The 21863-nt window shown below is 46.9% G+C and overlaps 1 protein-coding gene across 2 annotated transcripts in view; it reads left to right on the top strand.

Moving 5' to 3' along the window:
- GNA12 (G protein subunit alpha 12) overlaps nucleotides 1-21381 on the top strand; it is a 113619-nt gene extending 92238 nt beyond the window's left edge. For both annotated transcript variants that reach the window (XM_015133200.3, XM_028845523.2), the window contains exons 3-4: nucleotides 16111-16161; nucleotides 18205-21381. In XM_015133200.3, coding sequence (XP_014988686.1) covers nucleotides 16111-16161; nucleotides 18205-18774 — 621 coding nt within the window. In that variant the 3' untranslated portion in view covers nucleotides 18775-21381. The remainder of the gene's footprint in view (nucleotides 1-16110; nucleotides 16162-18204) is intronic.
- Nucleotides 21382-21863: the final 482 nt, after the last annotated feature.

The raw sequence follows: 21863 nt of genomic DNA, 5'->3' as shown, positions 1-21863 counted from the left end.
GAAAATCTCAGCAAGATCTTTTGTAGACATAGATGTGATTATTCTAAAATTTATCTGAAAAGGCACTGGAATGGCCAAAAATGTTTGAAAAAGAATAAAGTGGGAGTGGCCACTCTCCCTGATGCCAAGGCCTGTTGTCTGCCTGCAGTGCTCAGGCCTGGGTGGTGCCGGCACAGGGAGAGACACGAGGTCACTGGACAGAGCCGTGGGTCGCTCCTCACCAGCACGCCCGACTGATTGCAACCAACGGCAGAAGCAACTCAGTGAAGGAGGTCACCCTTTCAACAAAGGGTGCTGGAGTAACTGTCTCTGTAGGGAAGAAAAAGTGAACCTTGACCTAAATCTCTTATACAAAATTAATTCAAACTGCGTTACAGATTTCAATGTAAAGCACAGAACTCTAAAACCTGAGAGAAGATCACGGCAGAAACTCGTTGGGGCCTAGAACTTGGTGAAGAATTCTTAGACATGACACCCTAGTGGTCCATTAAAAGAAATCCAGTTTTGAGAAAAGATCATTTTTGTTTCAACAAAATTTGAAATGTTTGCTCTGCAAAAGTTTTCCTTTTGAGACAGGGTCTCACTCTGTTGCTCGGACTGGAGTGTAATGGTGTGATCATAGCTCACTGCAGCCTCAGTCTCCTGGGCTCAAGCAGTCTTCTTGCCCCAGCCTCCCCTAATAGCTGGGACTACAGGAACGCAAAACCATACCCGGCTAATTTTCTTTCTTTCTTTTTTTAAGTAGGGATGAAGTCTCACTGTGTTGCCCAGATTGGTTTCGAACCCCTAACCTCAAGGGATCTTCCTGCCCTGGCCTCCCAAAGTGCTGGGATTACAGGGGTGAGCCACCGCACCCTGCCCAGATCCTCTTAATAAGAGGATGAAAAGACAAGCTACAGGCCGGGCGCTTTGGGAGGCTGAGACGGGCAGATCACGAGGTCAGGAGATCGAGACCATCCTGGCTGACACGGTGAAACCCCATCTCTACTAAAAAATACAAAAAACTAGCCAGGCGAGGTGGCGGGCACCTGTAGTCCCAGCTACTCGGGAGGCTGAGGCAGGAGAATGGTGTGAACCCGGGAGGCGGAGCTTGCAGTGAGCCGAGATCTGGCCACTGCACTCCAGCCTGGGCGTCAGACAGAGACTCCGTCTCAAAAAAAAAAAAAAAAGACAAGCTACAGACTGGGAGAAAAGTATTTGCCGACTGCTTATCTGACACAGGACTCATTATCTAGAGAATAGAACTCTCAAAACAATACTCAACAGTCTGAAAACAAGCAGAAAATAAGCAAAAGATATGAAGTGATTTCACCAAAGAGGACATGCCGATGGCACATAAGCACGAGAAGACATCCAGGCCCTCCAGGCATTGAGTCACTGCCGATCAAGGGAGATGCAGACTCAGATGCCGGGAGATAACACTGCATACCTATTAGAACAGATACAGTAGAAATAGTAAAAATAAGAAACGCGGGTAAGGATACTGAGAAACTGGGTCTCGTTCATCACTGGTGGGGAGGTAAAAGGGTACAACCATTCTGGAAGAGAGTTTGGCAGTTTCTTTAAAAAAAAAAAAAACATACGCTTATACAACCCAGCAGTCACACTCCTGGGCATTTGCCCTAGAGGAATGAAACTCATATCCACACCACACCTGTACGTGAGTGTTCACAGAGCTGTGTGTGTAATAGCTAAAATACAGAAACAGCCAAAACGTCGCTAGATTGGTAAATGGTTAAATAAACTGCAGCACGTTCAGACCATGGAATTCTACCAGCAGTAAAAAGGAGCAAGCTACCGACACATGCAACAGTGTGAGCAGATCCCAAGGGCATTATGTTGAGTGAAAAAAAAAACCAGCTTCCAAAGGCCACATGCTGCCAGGCGCAAGGGCTCACACCTGTAATCCCAGCACTTTGGGAGGCCAAAGCAGGAGGATGACTTGAGCCCAGGAGTTTAAGACCAGCCTGGGCAACATAGCAAGATCCCATCTCTACAAAAAAAATAAAAATAGCCAATTAGCCAAGTGTGGTGGCGTGCACCTGTAGTCCCAGCTACTTGGGAGGCTGAGGCAGGAGGATCATTTAAGCCTGGGAGGAGAGTTTACAGTGAGCCATGATCATGCCACTGCATTCCATCCTGGGCAACACAGTGAGACTCTGTCTTAAAAAAAAAAGCCACATGCTGTATGGTTTCACTTTAAGTACTCTAGAAAAGGCAAAACTATAGGAACAGAAAACAGATCGGTGACTCTACATTCTAGAGATGGAAATCAGATTCGTGGTTGCCAAGGGATTAGGGATGGTGGAAGGAGGATGGCCGTGACTCTAAATTGGTAACACAAGGGGGACCGTTCTGGTGGGACAGTTCTGTCTGTTGATTGCAGTGGTGGTTACACAAATCTAGACAGGTGACAAAGTGCATGGAACCACACACATTGTACGAACGTCAGTTCCCTGGTTCTGATATTGTGTTATTATAAGTACAAAAGATGTAACCACTGGGAAAAGTGCATCGCAGGCCCACCGGTACCTCTCTATGCAATCTTTGCAACTTCCTGTGTATCTATAATTATTTCAAGATGAAAAGTTATGGCAAAAAATATTCCATGTTTCTTAGTACTATTAAAAATGGAATTGTTTTTAAAATGTTTATATTCCATTGGTTTATTGGCAGTATATAAAAAAAATACTTGATTTTCGTACATTAATCTTGTATCTTGTGAATGTGCTAAACTCACTGATTCTGTTGCTAGCCTTTTTATAGCTTCCTTAGGATTTTATGTTTGAACAGTTAGGCAATCTGCAGATTGTTTTATTTCTTGCTTTCCAGTCCCTGGGTCTTTTATTTGTTTCATTTGTTCGCTTGCTTGCTGTCTTGCTTTTTGCTGTTAGTCTTTCTAACTTAGCGTTGACCAGAAGCAGTAGAAGTGGCGTCCTTGCCTTATACCCAGTGTTAGGGTAAAAGTACTCAGTATTCCACCATGATTTAGGATGTTAGTTGCAGGGTTTTCATAGATGCCCTTTATCAAACTGAGGAAGTTCCTTTCTATTTGTCGTCTGGTGAGACAGGCTTTTTTTTAAAGCCCTGAACCTGTGTTGAATTTTTTCATGTTTGTTTTTTCTGCATCTATTGAAACATTCATATTTTTTTCTTCCTTATTTTGTTAAAATAGTGTCTATCTTCTAATGACATTTTTTATGTAGTTAGGTTTAAATTCCTAAAGTTTTGTTAAAGATATTGTGTCTGTTTTCAAGGGAGGGTTGGTCTGTAATTTTTCTTTTTTGGTAATCTTGTCAGTGTGGGTACCAGGATGATGCTGGCCTCAAAAAGGAGTTGGAAATTACTTCTTCCTCTTGATTTTCTGAAAAAGTTCACGTTAGTTAGTGTTTTTTCTTTAAGTGTTTGATAGAATTCACTAGTGAAGCCATCTGGGCCTGGAGTTTTCCTTTGGGGAAGTTTTGTTGTTGTCGTTGTTTTAGAACAAATTCAGTTTTTTAAAGGCTATTCAAATTTTCTATTTCATACAGTATCCATTTTGGGAAATTAAATTTTTTAAAGCAATTTGTCCGTTTCATCTAAGATGTCCGTTTCATCTAAGATGTCCAATCTGTTAGCATAAAGTTGTTTGGAACATTCTCTTAATACCTGTCAATGTTTGAAGGAGCTATAGTATAACTTTTTCATTCCTGATACTGGAGATTTGTTTTTTCTTTTTCTTAATTCCCTTAGTTAGGTGGTTATCAATTCTGTTGACTTTTTTTTTTTTTTTTTTTTGAGACAGAGTCTCACTTTGTCACCCAGGCTGGAGTGCAGTGGCGCAATCTCGGCTCACTGCAAGCTCCGCCTCCCGGGTTCACGCCATTCTCCTGCCTCAGCCTCCGAGTAGCTGGGACTACAGGCGCCGCCACCATGCCCGGCTAATTTTTTGTGTTTTTAGTAGAGACGGGGTTTCACCGTGTTAGCCAGGATGGTCTCGATCTCCTGACCTCGTGATCCACCCGCCTCGGCCTCCCAAAGTGCTGGGATTACAGGCGTGAGCCACCGCGCCTGGCTTCTGTTGACATTTTTAAAGAACCAACATTTGGCCTTGTTGTATCTATTGCAAAATTCATTTTCCATTTCATCGTTATCTCATCTTTGTTACTTTCTTTCTCCTACTTACCTTGGGTTTAAAGAGCTGTTCATTAAGCTCTTGGAGGTAGTACCTTTTGGTCAGTGATTTTTGATCATTTTTTCTCTTCCATAAGATTTTTTTTCTTTGAAACAGGGTCTTGCTCTGTTCCCTGTACTGGCTTGCAGTGGTACAGTCTTGGCTTACTGCAGCCTCGGCCTCCTGGGTTCAAGTGATCCTCCCCCCTCAGCTCCCCCTGCTGAGTAGCTGGGACTACAGGCATGTGCCAACATACTCGGCTAATTTTTGTTTTTTGTTTTTTGTTTTTTGAGGAGACAGGGTTTTGCCATGTTGCCCAGGTCTTGAACTCCTGACCTCAAGCAATCCACCTGCCTCGGCCTCCTAAACTACTGGGGTTACAAGTGTGTGCCCCAATGCCCAGCCCTAATATAAGCATGTAAAGCAACAGATTTCTCTCCTAAGTGCTGTAGCAGCCACATCTCAAGATAAAAGTATTGATACTTTAACATTGTCTTTAAGTTCAGAATACTTTCTGATTTATTTTGTGAATTCTTCTTGATTTTGGCATGTCTGGGTACCGCTCCTGGAGTGTGCATATCTCTTGCTTCTGTTCCCATCTGTCCACCTTTCCATTTGCACCCTCATATTAATTAGTTATTTCAGCTCCCAAGCTGGTAACTCTAAAACCTTCGCCATATCCTAATCTGGTTCTGAGGCCTCACTTTGTGTCTTCACACTGTGTGTGTCTGTTAACATGCCCGTCCAGTAGTCCCTCTTGCTCTTCACACCGTGTGTGTGTCTGTTAACATGCCTGTCCAATAGTTCCCCTTGCCTGTGGCTTCACTTTCCATGGTTTCAGTTACCCACAGTTAACTGTAATCCAAAAGCAGATGAATGCAGTACAGTGAGACACTTTGAGAGACCAGATTCACATAACTTTATTACAGTGTATTGTTTATTGTTATAATTGTTCTGTTTTATTATGGTTAACCTTACTCTGCCTAACTAATTAAACTTGATCATTGGTACATGTGTAAAGGGAAAAACAATACAGATAGGGTTGAGTATTATTCAAGGCTTCAGGCATCCACTGAGGTCTCAGAATGTGTCCCCTGAGGATAAGGAGGGGACTCCAGTATTTTTTCTTAAAAGCCAGGCATAACGTATCAGTTGCAGGAACGTATCACCTTCTCTTCCTGGTAAACTGTGATTCTCTGCATTTGCCTATCTGCCTCTCCAGTTTGGGGGCAGCAGTGTGTCCTGTGATCTCAGCTTTCTGATGGGTCTAAGCAGAGCTGTGATTTTCAGCTGTGATTTTCTTGCTGGTGTTGCTGCTGTGAGGATGGGAGTGACACCTTCCAGGCCCTTTACATGTCAGACCAGAGAGTCTGACTTCTTTGACCCATGGATTATTCACAAGTGTGTGGTATAGTATCCTTGCTATGAGTTCATATTTATCATATTTGGAATTTGTGGAGCTTCTTGAAATTTGTAAATTTATGTCTTTCACCAAATTTGGAAAGCCTTCTGCTTCCAAAAACATTATCTGCCCCACTCTCTTTGTTCTCTCGTGTGAGATTCCAACTACCTGTGTATTAGGCCCTTAGAAATTGTCCCAAAGATGGCCGGGCGCGGTGGCTCAAGCCTGTAATCCCAGCACTTTGGGAGGCCGAGACGGGTGGATCATGAGGTCAGGAGATCGAGACCATCCTGGCTAACACGGTGAAACCCCGTCTCTACTAAAAAATACAAAAAACTAGCCGGGCGAGGTGGCGGGCTCCTGTAGTCCTAGCTACTCGGGAGGCTGAGGCAGGAGAATGGCATAAACCCGGGAGGCAGAGCTTGCAGTGAGCTGAGATCTGGCCACTGCACTCCAGCCTGGGTAACAGAGCGAGACTCCGTCTCAAAAAAAAAAAAAAAAAAAAAAGAAATTGTCCCAAAGATGCCTGCATCTCATTTTTTCTTTATCTTTTTCCTCTTTTTGAGATTGGATCATTGGATCATCTATATTAATCTAATTTCATTGGTCACTAATTCTTTCCTCTTTCATCCCCAGTCTGTTATTAAGTTCGTCCAGTAAATTTTTAAATTTCAGATGTTGTATATTTTAGTTCTAAAATTTCCACTTGTTTTCCATTATGTTTTCTGTGTATCTGATAAGATTTTCTATACCTTTATCCAACCTGAGCATTTTTAACCTAATTGAGCCTAATTATAATAGCTGCTTTAAAGTCTGTGTCGAGCCATCCCACTATCTGAGTTGATAACTTCTGATTGTTTTTGCCCCGATGATGAACACCTTCCATATGTTGAATAATTTGATTATATCCTGGGCATTATGAGTGTCGTTTTAAGACTGTAAATCCTGTTCTGTTCATCCATCTAATGTTGGTATTTTTGCTTTAGCAGACACTTGCTGAGACTCAGACTGCCATCTTGGTCATGCCTATGCTGCTGGTTGCTCATATCCCAGCAGAGACCACTTTCAGTTTGCCCCATATGTATGGTTCAGGTGCCAGCCAGGCTCTTGGGCAGAGTTTATGCAGAGAACTTGAGGTCTTCCTCACTGACTGTCTTCTTTCTGGAGTTCCCACCTTACTCCCTGGCAGTCCTGGTTGCCCCAGCTCTGTCCTCTTGTTCTAGCCACAAAGATGGTAGGCTTTCCGTCTGAATGTTACTGTTGCCACACACCACCATGCCTGTGGTTCACAGCTGATGTGATTGTGCACCTGGAAAATTCAGAAGAACCTACCCGTCTATTATTAGAATACAGAGCTTAGCAGAGTGACTAGTACACAAGCCAGTGTACAAAAATCAATTGTATTTCTCTTCACTAGCAACAAAGGATTAGAAAATGGAAAATGTTTAAAGATACCATTTAAGAAGCACCATAAAAGATTACATACCTAAGAATAAATCTAAGGAAAGATGTGAAGCACCTGTGTACAGAAAATTTATAAGCATTACCAAGAGGAATTAAAGGCCTCATTCAAAATCAAAACTCTGCAGGTGTTTTGGGGGACAGGGAGGATAGAAATTGACAACTGACTTTAGAACTAATATGGAAATGCCAAGGGCCAGCGAGACTCAGTGCTTTCTTCACTTTGAGCACCAAGTGAGTGAGGACAGAGGTGAATTACAGCCCCTGGAAAATGACGGCATCTGTGAGACCACGTGGACAGCGACGAGCTACACGGGAGAGGGACTCTTGTTGACAGCAGAATGTCACCTACAGACCGGCAAGCGTGGAGTGGCGCTGATTGGAAAATCATCTCGAAACTGTCGTGTTAAACACTGGAGACATCGCAGAAACCCCAAGGGCCATGGGAGGCAGCTCTCTTCTTCAAAAATCTCAGTGTGGGCCGGGCACGGTGGCTCATGCTTGTAATCCCAGCACTTTGGGAGGCTGAGGCGGGCAGATCACTGAAGGTCGAGACCAGCCTGGCCAAAATAGCAAAACCCTGTCTCTACTAAAAATACAAAAATTAGTTGGGTATGGTGGTGCACCTCTGTAATCCCAGCTACTTGGGTGGCTGAGGCAGGAGAATCTCTTGAACCCGGGAGGCAGAGGTTGCAGTGAGCTGAGATTGCGCCACTGCACTCTAGCATGGGCAACAGGGTGAGACTCCCATTACAAAAAATAATTTAAAAATTCAGTGTTTCAGATTAAATGAAGCTAAAGAGACATGATAAGTACATGTAAGTAATATACTAAATTCTGTGCTGGAGGAGGAAAATGGTCTAATAATGCTATATCTGTATATATTAGATAAACCTTGCTGTCTAAATACGTGGTACTTATGAGACAGCCATCCTGGATGAATCCTCTTATCCTCACGGCGTTCTCCTGAAGCAGTGCCTGAAGTTGCCATGGTTGTAGAAGCAGGTGTCCTCATTCTTAGGACATACCCTCTGAATTTGTTAGGGGTAAACAACTTGCTCTCAAATGATGATGGATTTTAAGAAGTCTGTATTGAAAAGGAGTGAACGAAGGATAAAGCAAATGAGAGAAGACGTGAATCTGGAGATGAGGTGAATCTGGAGAAAGACTGTATGGGCTCTTTGTACTATTCTTGTGACTTTTCACACATACCTCTATCCTAGCCCCAAAGAGGCTTGGAATTTGGGTTCTGGCTACTACAAAGGCTGGAATTCTGCTGTGAATTTCCCCAAAAAGTAGAGAGGTAACAGGCAGCCCAACTGTGACATGCTTGGAGCCTCACATGCTGGACTTTAGGGATTCTCTGGTGCAAGCCTCTAGAAATGGGGTGAGCTCTCCGTACCCCCAGCCCTGTTATTTAGGTTTTCGGGTTTTTTAAGAGACAGTGTCTCACTCTGTTGCCCAGGCCTGAGTGCAGTAGCGCAGTCATGGCTCACTGCATCCTCAACCTCCAGGGCTCAAGTGATCCTCCCACCTCAGCCTCCTGAGTAGCTGAGACCACAGGTGTGCACACCATCACACCTAGCCTAGGTGCTTTTTATCTAGAGGCAAGGGAATATCTTAAAACATGCTGTAAAATTTCTTTCTAGCTCACTTTTCTATGATGATCCCTGTGATACAAATGAAGAATCGAAATCTATAGTTTTAAGGGCTGAATCTATAATTTGAACTATTAGACATCTTATGAAACTGTTGAAGAATGAGCCCAACAGATACTCATAAAGCCACTGCCCAGTATTAACATGTTTACGTTTCACCATCTTTGCCTCTGATAGATGAAAATCGACACGTGCATAATTATATTTATCAGCTCAAGCTGCCATAACAAAATACTCTGGGTGGCTTAAACAACAGAAATTAATTTTCTCACTGCTCTGGAGATTGGAAATTGGGGATCCAAGTGGCAGCACCATCAGGTTCTGGTGAGGGAAGGTGGTCTTCCTCGCTTGCAGACGGCTGGCTTCTCACTGTGTCCTCACATAGGGAGGGAGAGCTCTCTGGTCTCTTCTTAGGAAGGCACTGTCATGTCATGAGGTCCCCGCCCTCAGTCACCTCCCAAAGGCCCCATCTCCAAACAGCATCACTGCAGGTGGGGCTTCCACACAGGAATTCTGGGAACATACAAACATGCAGTCTATAATGATAATGATCTAAATAGAAACTCCTCGAAAAGATCACCAGGAAATGCCAGAAAAGCCAGAAAAGATCACACTGAGGTGCCGCTTCACAGCTAGTAGGATGGCTACCGCTTTTAAAACTCAGAAAATAGCAAGCGTTGGCAAGGATGTGGATAAATTGGAAACTTTGTACGTGGCCCATGGGCATGTAAACTTGTGCAGCCACCGTGGAGAACAGCTTGGTGGTCTTCAGAAAGTTAAGCACAGAATTACCAAAGGACGGCCGGGCATGGTGACTCATACCTGTAATTCCGGCACTTTGGGATGTCAAGGTGGGCGGATCCCTGGAGGTCAGGAGTTCGAGACCAGCCTGGCCAACACATTGAAACCCCATCTCTACTAAAAATACAAAATTCAGCCAGGCTTGGTGGTGCACACCTGTAATCCCAGCTACTCGGGAGGCTGAGGCAGGAGAATTGCTTGAACCAGAGGCAGAGGTTGCAGTGAGCCGAGGTCACGCCACTGCACTCCAGCCTGGTCAACGGGGCGAGACTCCATCTTAAAATAAAAAAAGAATTACCATAGGATGCCACAATTTCACTCCTAGGTGTATACTCGAGAAATGAAAACATATTCAAGCAAAAACTTCCCCACAGCTGTGTGTAGCACTGTTCACAACTGCCAAAAACTGGAACAGGCAAAATGTTCATCAACTGACAAATGGGAAAAAAAAAACCATACCCATACAGTGGCATATATATACATATATATACATTTGCCATAAAATGGAATGTCGCAGCGGCCCGTGCTACAGCGTGGGCGAGCCTCAGAAATGCCGCACCAAGTAAAAGAACCAGGCGCAAAGGGCTGCATGCTGTGTGATCACACTCCAGTGAGAGTTCCAGAACAGGCAAATCCATGGAGACAGCAGATTCGTGTTGTCAGGGGCTGGGCCGGGGCAGTGGGAGTGGTAGCTGATAGGCTGTGGCTGTACAGCATTTTGAAGGTAGTAAATGCCATTGAATGGTTCATGTCAAAATGGTGAATTTTCTATTATGTAGATCTTACCTAATGAAAAAATAACAGAAGAACCCAGGCAAGGGGGCTGGTGCTTTAGGGGCCCGGCGTGGCACCCCCGCAGCGGCACCTATGCACACACGAAGGACACACCCCGCGGGGCCTGAGCTTACAGTTGTAGAGGCTGCTCCAGGGCCAAGGACCCCGTGCAGCCCTTCCTGGGGTCTCACTGCTGTGACCGAGGGGTGGCTGTTTGCCAGGCTTGGAGACAAGGTGTCCACAGGCACAGCCACGCGGCCACACACAGGGCAAGGGGGCCAAAGCGTGGCCAGAGTCAGGGGCCAGCTCCTCTGTACTTTCACATTCTGGCAAAAAAAAAAAAAAAAAAAACCAGGGGAGGCCAGAATTCTAGGTTCTGCCTCTAACCTTGGTATCCTGTTAGGTTCATTTGCTTTAATTTAGGTTCAATTTTGAGGGGTTGGTTTTTTATTTAATTTTTTTTTTTTAATTATGGAAGATGTTAGCATGGTTCCAAAGTCAAACACACTCAGAGAGGTCTATTCCTGTCTCTGTCCCATCCCCCATTCCCTCCCTCCCTAGAAGTCATTTTCATCTACTGCTGGTGTATCCACATTTCCTTTTCCAAATATAAGCAAGTAGACTACGAGTTTTAGTCTCCCACCATTTCTTACATAAAAGGAAGATGCTCTGCATTGTTTTGTGCCTTGTGCTTTTCCTTTGGCAGTGGGTATCGGAAACCTCCTTCCAGCCACAGAGCTCTTCTCCTTCGCCGATGCACAGCCCCCGACTGCATGGAGATCACAGTTTATTCAACCAGCTTCTCTTACTAGACATTTGCTGCAGTGACAGCCTTGTGTCAGCGTCACTTTGTATTTCTGCCAGTGAATCTTTAACCTAATTTTTTTTTTCTTTTTTTTAAGATGGAGCCTCACTCTGTTGCCCAGGCTGGAGTGCTGTGGTGCAGTCTTAACTCACTGTAACCCCTGCCTCCCAGGTTCAAGCGATTTTCTAGCCTCAGCCTCCTGAGTAGCTGGGATTACAGGCCCACACCACCACACCTGGCTAATTTTTGTATTCTTAGTACAGACGGGGTTTCACCGTGTTGGCCAGGCATGTCTCAAACTCCTCACCTTAAGTGATTGCCTCGGCCTCCCAACGTGCTGAGATTACTGTGAGCCACCACGCCTGGCCCTCTTACCTAATGTTTGGGGATGATAAATTAGCAACAGACACTTCATAGGTACCCATGTTAAGACTTGAAAAGCTTCATTTTTATAATGTATGTGAATGTGGTGCTTTCTCTCTTTTCCAGAATACTTTCACAGCGGTGATATCATTTAATCTCACGCCACCCCTGTGAGATGTCATAGGCAGTCACTGAGCAAAGCCTGAGTTCAAAATGAGGATTTCTTTTGGGGAGCTAAGAGATAATAATTTTAAAAGTATTTTGAAAGATTCTCTGTTGTTTGGTTAGCATCTCTATTCAGTGGAAATTTGATGCTAACTTTAATATTTATGTGTTAAGTAATGAAGTTGAAAACCTGGCCTTTAGAGTAATTTGCTGTTATTTTTCATATACAGCAATTTTAAAATTTGTCTTTGTATTTTGTTACATTGAAGTGAGTGAACTAGATTTTGGAATCATCTGGCTCACCACTGACAAGCCCTGTTTTCAGTCACGGTGTGAATGACCCCGTTTTAGGATTTTAGAGTTAACCTCACTAAGTGCAGAAACTGTAAGACAGGGCCAGGCACAGTGGCTCACGCCTGTAATCCTAGCACTTTGGGAGGCCGAGGCGGGGGTGGATCACCTGAGGTCAGGAGTTCAAGACCAGCCTGGTCAACCTGGTGAAACCCTGTGTCTACTAAAAATACAAAAGTTAGCCGGGTGTGGTAGTGCACACCTGTAGTCCCAACTACTCGCTAGGTTAAGGCAGGAGAATTGATTGAACCCAGGAGGCAGAGGTTGCAGTGAGCCAAGATCACGCCATTGCACTCCAGCCTGGGCAACAGGGCAAGACTCCATCTCAAAAAAAAAAAAAAAAAAAAAAAAAAAAAAAAAACAGTGAAACAGCTCCTGAATGGGCAGATCGGGTTTAAAACTAAAAGGCCCCGTGGCCAGAAGCTGGACGTTGGTGTTTGTTTTCCTTGTAACCACTCTCTGGTCCTTGATCTCTCCTTACCTCGACCCTTACATCTCAGACCAATCCACGGTTACCTTTGTTCCCTCTTGCTCCCCAGTGAGACCCACACATGGGCTGTCTTTCATGCACACCCTGTCAGCCTGTGACATTGACAGGCAGAAACTGAACCAAGCATGTGGGTAGAAAGGCTCCAGTTAGGAGCAGAGGACAAGAGGGAACCAGAGTCACCCCCTCATGTTCTGATCTCGAGGGTCTGGTCCTGTACACGGTTGAAAGATTTGAGACTCTTTTCTTGTGGTCCTAAGTTAACTGAAGGAAGCGCGTGAGGACAGCCGAGGTCTGTGAAGGGGCAGCTCGCTGTGTGCAGAGACAGAGGTGACAGGCGAGGCTGCTGTAGGACCTGCGCTGACAGAGCTCTGAGCAGCAGCGAACCCAGCGTGTGTCGTTCTCCTGCCGGAGGTGTGGGTGACAGGTGCTTCCAGAAACTGCTGACGGCTGCAGGGCTCTACAGAAAGGTGGTCCCCTCCTGGGCATGTGTTGGCCTAGGTCCTGCCCAGCATCACGATGTCATATCTGCCCGACTGTGCCCAGCACAGGTGCACAGGCCCCAAATCAACCTGCTGCTGCTGCTTGAAACAGACAACCCCTCTCTCACTGCCCACCAGCCCCTGCTCGGGTTCATCCCTCTGCTCATGAGAGGACAGGCACATTCCTGGGACAGTTGAGGCAGGGGACAGGCCCCGTCAGGTGTGTGCTCAGTGGCCTCTGGGCCTGTGAGAGGACAGACACATTCCTGGGACAGTTGAGGCAGGGGACAGGCCCCTGTCAGGTGTGTGCTCAGTGCCCAGCCTAATGAAATTCATTTTGTTTAATCTGCAAGTTCAAGTGTGTGTTAATCTTGAGCAATGTAGGTTTTTCACACCAAGGAGAGTCCTGAAAGCCCACTTTGGATCCACTCGTGTTTCTAGATCTCGTGACTGCAGCAGCCGTCGAGAGGACTCTGGGCTCATCTTGGCACACACAGTGCCTCTTTATAAACCCGCCAAGCAGTTAATTTCACGTGGACCTCTCAGTTTCTGCCACACACTTTTTCTCTGAAGAAATGACTGGATTCTCCTAGTGTTGAAAGTGCATGGGATTGTCAACCTGGCCCTTTTAATGAGCTGCTGCTGTGAGACTTGAGTCTGTCACAAACGATCGTCCCATGGGCTGCGCCCCATCAGCGGGTGCGTCGTCCAGTCTCTGCTGGTGAACCGCAGTGCACCAAACCTCAGGGACAACAAGAGTGCAGATGTGAGGGACCGCATTCTGGATCGCACAGGGTTGCTCTGTGTCCCCTTCTTCCCTCCCCTCCAGCCTCCGTTAGAGAGCTTGTGGCACAGTCCCTGGCACCTTACAGTTCAGTGGCAGCTTTCCCACAGACCCCCTGGGCTGTTTCTCGAGTGAGGCCGCCCTGACATGAAACTAGATTTGACTCCTCCGCCAACTGTGCAAGATGACCAAGAGTCACAGATAAGTTATGTCCATTCCAAGTAGTGAAACAAATGCTGTGATGAGTTAAATGGGCCATCCTCGTTCAGTCATCGTAGAGAAAGCAGCAGGGAAGATGTTTGCATGTGAGCATTTGCCATGTCGTAAAGTGCAGTTTGGGGACTGATTTCAGACTCGAGGAGTGTTTAGATTCACACCGAGGGAAACGTCCTTCCTGTTTCCTGCTTCCCCTCTAGCTCGTCCTGATTGTGTCCTCTGTGGCGCTTTTCCCCTTGCGTCCGTACTATCTGGGTGGAACACATGGCATCCAGGGTTTTGTGTCCTGTGGTGATAAGAGCTGCCCAGGGCATCTGTGCCACTGTGACTCCATGCCTGACCCAGCTAGAACCCTGCAGGAGAACTGTGTCTGCTTCCTTCGTGCCTGGTGCCACCACCTGCCTAAAAACAGGCAAGGGTGGCTCGGGCTGTGAGCTGCTGCCACTCCCAGCTCCCTGGGGGAGCCAGCGGCCACAGGAGAGGGAGGGATGGTATCTTGATGCTTCTTGGGCTTGCATGGCACCTTCTGAGGCCCGGGTGAGGGCGGAAGAGCAGGAGGAGGCAGGGAAGAAAGGCGCTGAGGAAGGAACGTGTTGTAAATCAGGTGAGTGAGTGCGCCCAGCAGCTTCTCCCAGCTACTTCCTGTCGGGACGAGGGAGGAGGTACGATGTGCAGAGGAGCAGGGGGACTTGGCACAGCCACAGGAAGGCAGCTGCCCCACCAGCCTCACACTTCTCACATCGCAGGGACTTGGTGAGGAAGGGAGAGAGCGGGCACAAGAGGTCAGTCGTGCCAGGCACCTGAGGTGCCTTCACCCCAGCACTCCCGATGCCGTCCCTGCTGCAGAGCTGGGCCTCTGCCTGCGGCTCTGGGGAGCTGTGGTCACGAGGTGCCCGTGCTCACCCCGTCCTGCCACAGAGGAGGAGGAGGTATGCTCGCTCAACACAGGCAGCGCTGGGATGGGGAGGCGTGTGTGTTTCTCTCCCCTCAAACAAAACACTCACTTTGGAAACATCCAGAGGCCTTCGTTCTAAAGTGGGAATGTGGGCTCTTCCCTGAAAGGCTTTCTGTCTGCTTTCTCCCCTCAGTCTGTCTGGGACAGAGGAGGAAGAGAGAGACTGAGCAGGTGCTGGCCACCTTTCTCCATCCCTTACAACGTCACGAGCTTCGGCACCCTCACGTAGTCCATTCTGATGGCCTTCTCTCCTTAAAATTCTCCTGCGTCAGCTCGCCACATGTGTATGACCTTGCCCCTGTACACTTCCCTGAGACTGCAGAAAGTGACTACTCTTCCACAAGCCCTGATGTCAGGGCAGCCTGGAAGCCTAGACTCTGCCTGCTGGTGTCTGTCTTTAGAGCAGGGTTCAAAGTGGAATCTTTTAGAAAGTGGTGTAATTGGTTTTGAACATGCTACCTTTGAAGGGACTCAGTGCGTGCCTGTTCACGTGCGGGCTGCTCTGTGGTCGGCGGGTATGCTCTCCTGGCTCCTCACGTGCCCGGTGTGTGCCACGCGTTTGGCGGCTCAGCGCTTCCTGATACGGGGTCCTGGGTGATTCCGCTGGGCCCTTCTTGCTATGGAACAGATTATATCAATGATTGGTCCAGGCAGGAGAAGACTGGCTGTCATTCCACCACAGCAATCCAAATGGAAGATTCCCCTGTGTTGGCTACTGTAAATCAGGTCATAAAAATGTGGGAAGGAATAATGGACTCTTTCTAGAAACTGGAAGATGTTTTGCCAGATGCTCCTTCTCATCAAAATCTTCCATTTTTAAGGACAATGTCTTGGGTCCCTTGGGCCATCTTCGTCAGAAGCAGACTGTACCCAGGAGCCAAAATCTGAAATCCTATTCTGGCCTGTCCTTTGCTGGCTGCATGGCCAGGAGTGGGCCAGCCTTCATGTCTGGAAAGAGAGTCCCATGTCAGAGGGGCTGGCATCCCACCACACGCCGAAACCCAGCAGGGAAAATTGAAAAACAGCCAGAATTTGAATCTTGGGGTTGGAGCTAAAGAACCTGCATTAAAATCTTTCTTTAATGGTAGTTTCTTTATTTTAGAAAACATACGGACACTCTTCACACGTTTCCTTTGCTTTCCCATTCGCACAGAGGCGAAATACCACTGCTCTTACCCTGTTCAGTTATTATATTTGCCACATCAGGATTCCTCGATCCAGACTGAGCTGTGAATATTCTTCCTTCCTGACAGGGGGAATCAGTGAAGTACTTCCTGGACAACTTGGACCGGATCGGCCAGCTGGTGAGTAAGCACGTCTGCCCGAGGAAGCTGGGCTCTAGGGTTAGAAAACACGTGTCCAGAGACCAAAGCAGTCCACGTGGTGAGGGCTTTGGCGGGACTGACAGGCCGAGCTTATTCTATCACATTACCACAAATGGTACTGTATTGGCATGCTCTCACTTAGATCTGTGCTCCGTCTCGGGGCAGGGGAGGAAATTGCCTTTGCCCAGATCACTATAAAGGAGATAGAGGAGTTGTTGAGTGAAAGTAGGACTTCCTTTAACTTTATCTCACGGAAAATTCAAACATATTCAAAAACAAATAGTCTAATGGAACCCCAGGCGTGGCAGTTATCATTGATTACCAGTCTTGTTTTTTGTTTTTTTTTGTTTTTTTTGGGAGGGGGGACGGAGTCTCGCTCTGTCACCCAGACTGGAGTGCAGAGGTGCAATCTCGGCTCACTGCAAGCTCCGCCTCCTGGGTTCATGCCATTCTCCTGCCTCAGCCTCCCGAGTAGCTGGGACTACAGGCGCCCGCCACCACACCCGGCTAATTTTTTATATTTTTAGTAGAGACAGGGTTTCACTGTGTTAGCCAGGGTGGTCTCGATCTCCTGACATCGTGATCCTCCCGCCTCGGCCTCCCAAAGTGCTGGGATTACAGGCGTGAGCCACTGCGCCCGGCCTGTTTACCAGTCTTGTTTGAGCAGCCCTCTCTCCCTGCCTCCAGGAGCAAATGCAAAGAATATTTTAGAGTGTACCTCGAAAAGACGAGATGAAAAATCACAACCACAATAACCGCGATACTGTATAGCTCCTGAAAAATTAGCAGTAATTCTGTAATGTCAACCTAGTCAGTTTTGAGATTTTCCCTATTGTCTCATTAATGTTTTCATGTTGATTTTGCTTTGTTTCAGCAGATTTGAATCAGCAACCTAATAAGGTGCATGCATTGCCATAGGTCAATATCACTTAAGTGTTAATCTGTATGTCTCTCCTTTTTTTCTTTCAATTTGTTTATTGGAGTAACTGGGTTATTTATCCTGTAGGGTTGTTTCTTGCCATGTGGACTCTGCTCTTCCACCCCTGCAGTGTTATTGAAGATGTTTCTCTGTCCCCTGCACACCCTGTGGGTGGTAATCAGACCTCTAGATCGAGGCTTGATCACGTCCCTGTTTGCTCCTTTGGTGAGACAGCTGCCTGCGTGGTGTGTGCACTCATCACGGGAGGTGTTTTGTTGGTGTGGGTTTTTTTGTTTTTTTGTTTTGAGACAGGGTCTCTCTCCATCACCCAGGCTGGAGTGCAGTGACACGATCATAACTCATTGTAGCCTCAGCCTCCTAGGCTCTAGTGACCCTCCTGTCTCGGCCTCCCAAGTAGCTGGGACTATAGCCTGTGGCGCCACGCCCAGCTAATGTTTTTCCTTCTTGTCAGTACCAGGTTTTACTGTGTTGCCCAGGTTGTTCTTGAACTCCTGGGCTCAATCTATTCCTCCCACTTCCCAAAGCACCAGGATTATAGGTGTGAGCCGCCGTGCCTGGCCTGGAGGATTATGAATAGTGCAAAGTCAAAGTGAGTGAAGAGTGTGGTTGCCTGTGTGTTGCTAAAGACTTAAAGAATTTTCTAAGAATAACATTAAATGTATTGTAGACTGAATTTACATCACATTACAAAACCTAAATTAATTCACAGTAAGGTTTCGGAAGCTATAAGCTCTGGGAGTTAAAAAAATAAAAAGGTATCTCTGGTATGGAAACAAAAAAGATGGTAAATTTCCTCTGGAGAAGAAAATGGATGTGGTTTTGCCCTGGGCCTGCCCACGAGTGTTCTGAGCATTCGTCCTCAGACTGGTGAGCCTCCGTTCGTTTTGAAATGTAGTATTTGATTCTGTTTCACGGCCAGTTGATAATTTTATAAATGAAATTTGCTTTTGGTATCTGGTTCAACTTCTTGCAAAACTCAGTCTCTTTCCTTCTAACCTGTCTTTTTGCCATCTTTTTTGTTTTTATGTTCTTGTGTTCTTTCTTCCTCCCCCTAAATTTCTGCCTCATTCTGTATTTTACAGAATTACTTTCCTAGTAAGCAGGACATCCTGCTGGCGAGGAAGGCCACCAAGGGAATTGTGGAGCATGACTTCGTTATTAAGAAGATCCCATTTAAGATGGTGGATGTGGGCGGCCAGCGGTCCCAGCGCCAGAAGTGGTTCCAGTGCTTCGACGGGATCACGTCCATCCTGTTCATGGTCTCCTCCAGCGAGTACGACCAGGTCCTCATGGAGGACAGGCGCACCAACCGGCTGGTGGAGTCCATGAACATCTTCGAGACCATCGTCAACAACAAGCTCTTCTTCAACGTCTCCATCATTCTCTTCCTCAACAAGATGGACCTCCTGGTGGAGAAGGTGAAGACCGTGAGCATCAAGAAGCACTTCCCGGACTTCAGGGGTGACCCGCACAGGCTAGAGGACGTCCAGCGCTACCTGGTCCAGTGCTTCGACAGGAAGAGACGGAACCGCAGCAAGCCGCTGTTCCACCACTTCACCACCGCCATCGACACCGAGAACGTCCGCTTCGTGTTCCATGCTGTGAAAGACACCATCCTGCAGGAGAACCTGAAGGACATCATGCTGCAGTGAGCAAGAAAGCCCCGGGGTTTGTCGTCCTTGAACAGCCTCCATGGCTGTGGGTCAGACTCTTGGGTGTGTATTGTCTGTGTGGTCCTTGAGTGGGTTTCTTGGATCCGTGCCCTGGAATACCTGGCTCAGGAATGCTGTCAGACCAGCCAGCCAGTGAGCTCTAGGCAAAAGGACATGGAAACTGTCACGTTAGCTACTGAATCCTGGGGGCAAGTGAAACTACTGAAAACCCGAGTGATGATGTTGTGAATACGGAACACCTAATCACACAGCTTGCTTTGCTCTTACAGAAACGTTCCTCTTTTTCTGACACAATTTGATTGAAGACCGTGTGTGTGTGTATGTGTATGTGTACACACACGCTCTGTCTTTAATGACAGAAACACAGAAACCAGCTGGCCTTGCAGACGGCTTTTCTAACTCAAGTCTTCTGAGACAGACTAACCTGAAAGCTTTGCCTAACGGTAGCTTGTAGAGATCCAGTGCACGCCGATGCTGCTAAACTCAGAGTGCCTGAGCCTGGCCCTGCAGCCCCAGCCGCAGTGTCTGAAGGCCACCTCCCAAAGGGAGCACGTTGCCTTTTCAAACTCCCGTGCCGATTTCCTAAGAGCCCCTAGTCCACGCCTCTCAGATGAAGCTGAGGAGCCGTGCCTAGGATCCCTTCCCAGCTCTGAGGATGGGCTGGGGAGCTCTGCAGGTGTGGATTCACCTTATGGCCCTACAGCAGGCTCAGCCCTACCCACCCTGCCCGATGCCCATTAGCACAACACGGACTGAGACAGGATGCCCACGGGGACTGCTGCTCTGTCCGCATACACACAGCGGTGCTCTTCTCCCCTTAGCCACCCCCGCCCAACCCAACGGCAGAGACACAGAGACCAGGTCCCCTTGCAGATGGCTTTCCCATCTTCCTGCAAGTCATCTGCACACACACAGTTGGCAACACATAGCGTTTCCTTCTTTCAGAAACATTCCTCTTCTGGGGCTTCAGAAAGCTGGCAAGGCCACTAGCAGAGCTTTTGTTAATGCCCCAGCAGCTTGGCGAGCTCACAGCTGACCTTTCAGGAAGCCCACAGACGCTGGAGGAATCTTGAGTTTCTCCAAACTGCCGCTCCACCAGTGCCTTTGGACAGCCGTGCCTGTTTGCAGCTCTCCTGTAAGTCTGATTCTCATCGAGGCCCCTTGCTCCTATGACTGTGCTTGCAGAACAAGTAAACAGTCTCGGATGCCGCTGTCCCGGGGGAGCCCGCGGAAGCCTGTGAATGTTGATACAAGCTGGCCAGTCCTGGGCCCAGCTCACTTGTCCAGCTACCTGCCAGGTGGCTTTCACTGTGTTTAAAATACATTGCATTCCAAGCTGGTCCCCTCTGTGTATCACTCTACTGAGAAATCCTGCCTAGCGTGTTTGGGGATGTGTCCTAGCATTTAAAAAAAAATGAAAAGCTTCCTCTTAATTGGCACCCGAACATTGCTGTGGCTCAGTTACACATCCCAGGGCCCTCGTCCCGAGGCCGTGCTGCCCCTGACCCTGAGCCCCTCTGCAGCTCACCCTCGGCTTGTTTCCTGCAAACTTGATAAATACAAGCCCTTGGGACAGATGCAGAAGCAGAAGAGGGAGGGGAAAACCTGCGTCTGGGTCACCCTGTGAGCAGCGCGTTTTCATCAGGAGACAGCATGGAACTCTGTCTTGCAGTGCTCAAGGGCGTGCGTCAGTGTTTGCTGGGCTTGTGGCTCCTTTTTTGGCTGGATAAAGAAGTTGCTGTTTTTGTACTGCTTCTGTGGCTCTTCACAGACCTAAAGGATGTGACCGGAGCTGAGTGCTGATGACCAGGTTTTAAAAGAGAAAGAAAACTCTGGTGGGTCTCTCGGGATGGTCTCAGGTCACATTTTCAGTTTCCAACAGTGATGCACGGCCGGTCCAGAGCGTGGTGAGCTTTGTTTGCCTCCCGGGTCCGCTTTTACTGTCTCTCCTGTGTGTGTGAAAATCCAAGGCCCAGAGGAAGTGCAAGCGGGTCCTCCACCTCTTGGTGGCACTGTTGGCGACAGCAGCGCTGTGATTGGCATAGCAGGGGAGTTGTTTGAAACATCTTCCTGAGTAGTCCAGACTTGTCAATGAGTGCTTTTTTTCCTGTAAACAGTCTGACATATTTACTCGTCACTTTCAAACCGAAAGCATGAAAGGAAGGAGATGTTGTGGGGTCCGTTTAACTCGATAGAAAGCACAGTGGGATGGCCCCCGGCCCGGGCTCTTGACCCGCTCAGCAGTGGCCCCACCTCCCTGGCCGAGGCACTTGGCCTTGCTGAGCTGGACTTCTCCTCCTCCTCATGACCAGGGTAAATTAGAACATGTTTAAAGACACCCCCTTCCAAATTCTGTAACGCATTGTAATTGGAGAAGAAGGAAACTGCAAGGCTAAACTGTCATTTACAACTTTGCTACACATAGACCGTAGTCAGTTTTGTCTCCAGAACCTTAGGCTTTTGTATTTTTTAATGTTAATTTCATTGTTAATCCTTATTGTCTTTTTTTATTAAGATGTTGGAAAAGCAGGAGGTAGATTTGCCTCATCTATTATTGCAAAAATGTAACAATAAAGTTCCTCAAAATAAGATATGTTCCTCATAGCTAACTCTTTACACATAAGAACGCATATAGGGATTTTACTGAAATCTATTTTTAACTCTTCTGTTTGTAGAGAAATTGTTTCAAGGATTTTGAGTCATAGGTCTAATTTATAGAGCTCTCTAGAATTCGTATTGTAATTTTCCTACTTCTTTGATAAAAGAAAAATGAGTCAGATTATTTTAACTCCAAGATTAAAAAACAAACAAACAAACTTGAGAGAAGACTATTAGTTATAACTAACTTGGTGGTTCTGGGAACAGACATCTAACCTGGTATTGTAAAGCAGAGGCTCCCACTGGGATGATAGTGGTCCGGGTCAGTTGTTCATGGCATAAGCTTTTCACAGTGTGTGAACATTGGGAGGGTCTGGCTTGAAAATTCGGCCACTCTCAGGCTCTGAATGTTTATTAAAATAAATTTAGTCTTTCTTTGCTTAATATAAAATATTGGCAGGATTCAAAAC

This window comes from Macaca mulatta, chromosome 3, assembly GCF_049350105.2.
Source record: "Macaca mulatta isolate MMU2019108-1 chromosome 3, T2T-MMU8v2.0, whole genome shotgun sequence".
NCBI lineage: Eukaryota > Metazoa > Chordata > Mammalia > Primates > Cercopithecidae > Macaca > Macaca mulatta.
Note: the sequence above shows the minus strand (reverse complement) of the source record. Positions and strands in the feature narration are given on the sequence as shown.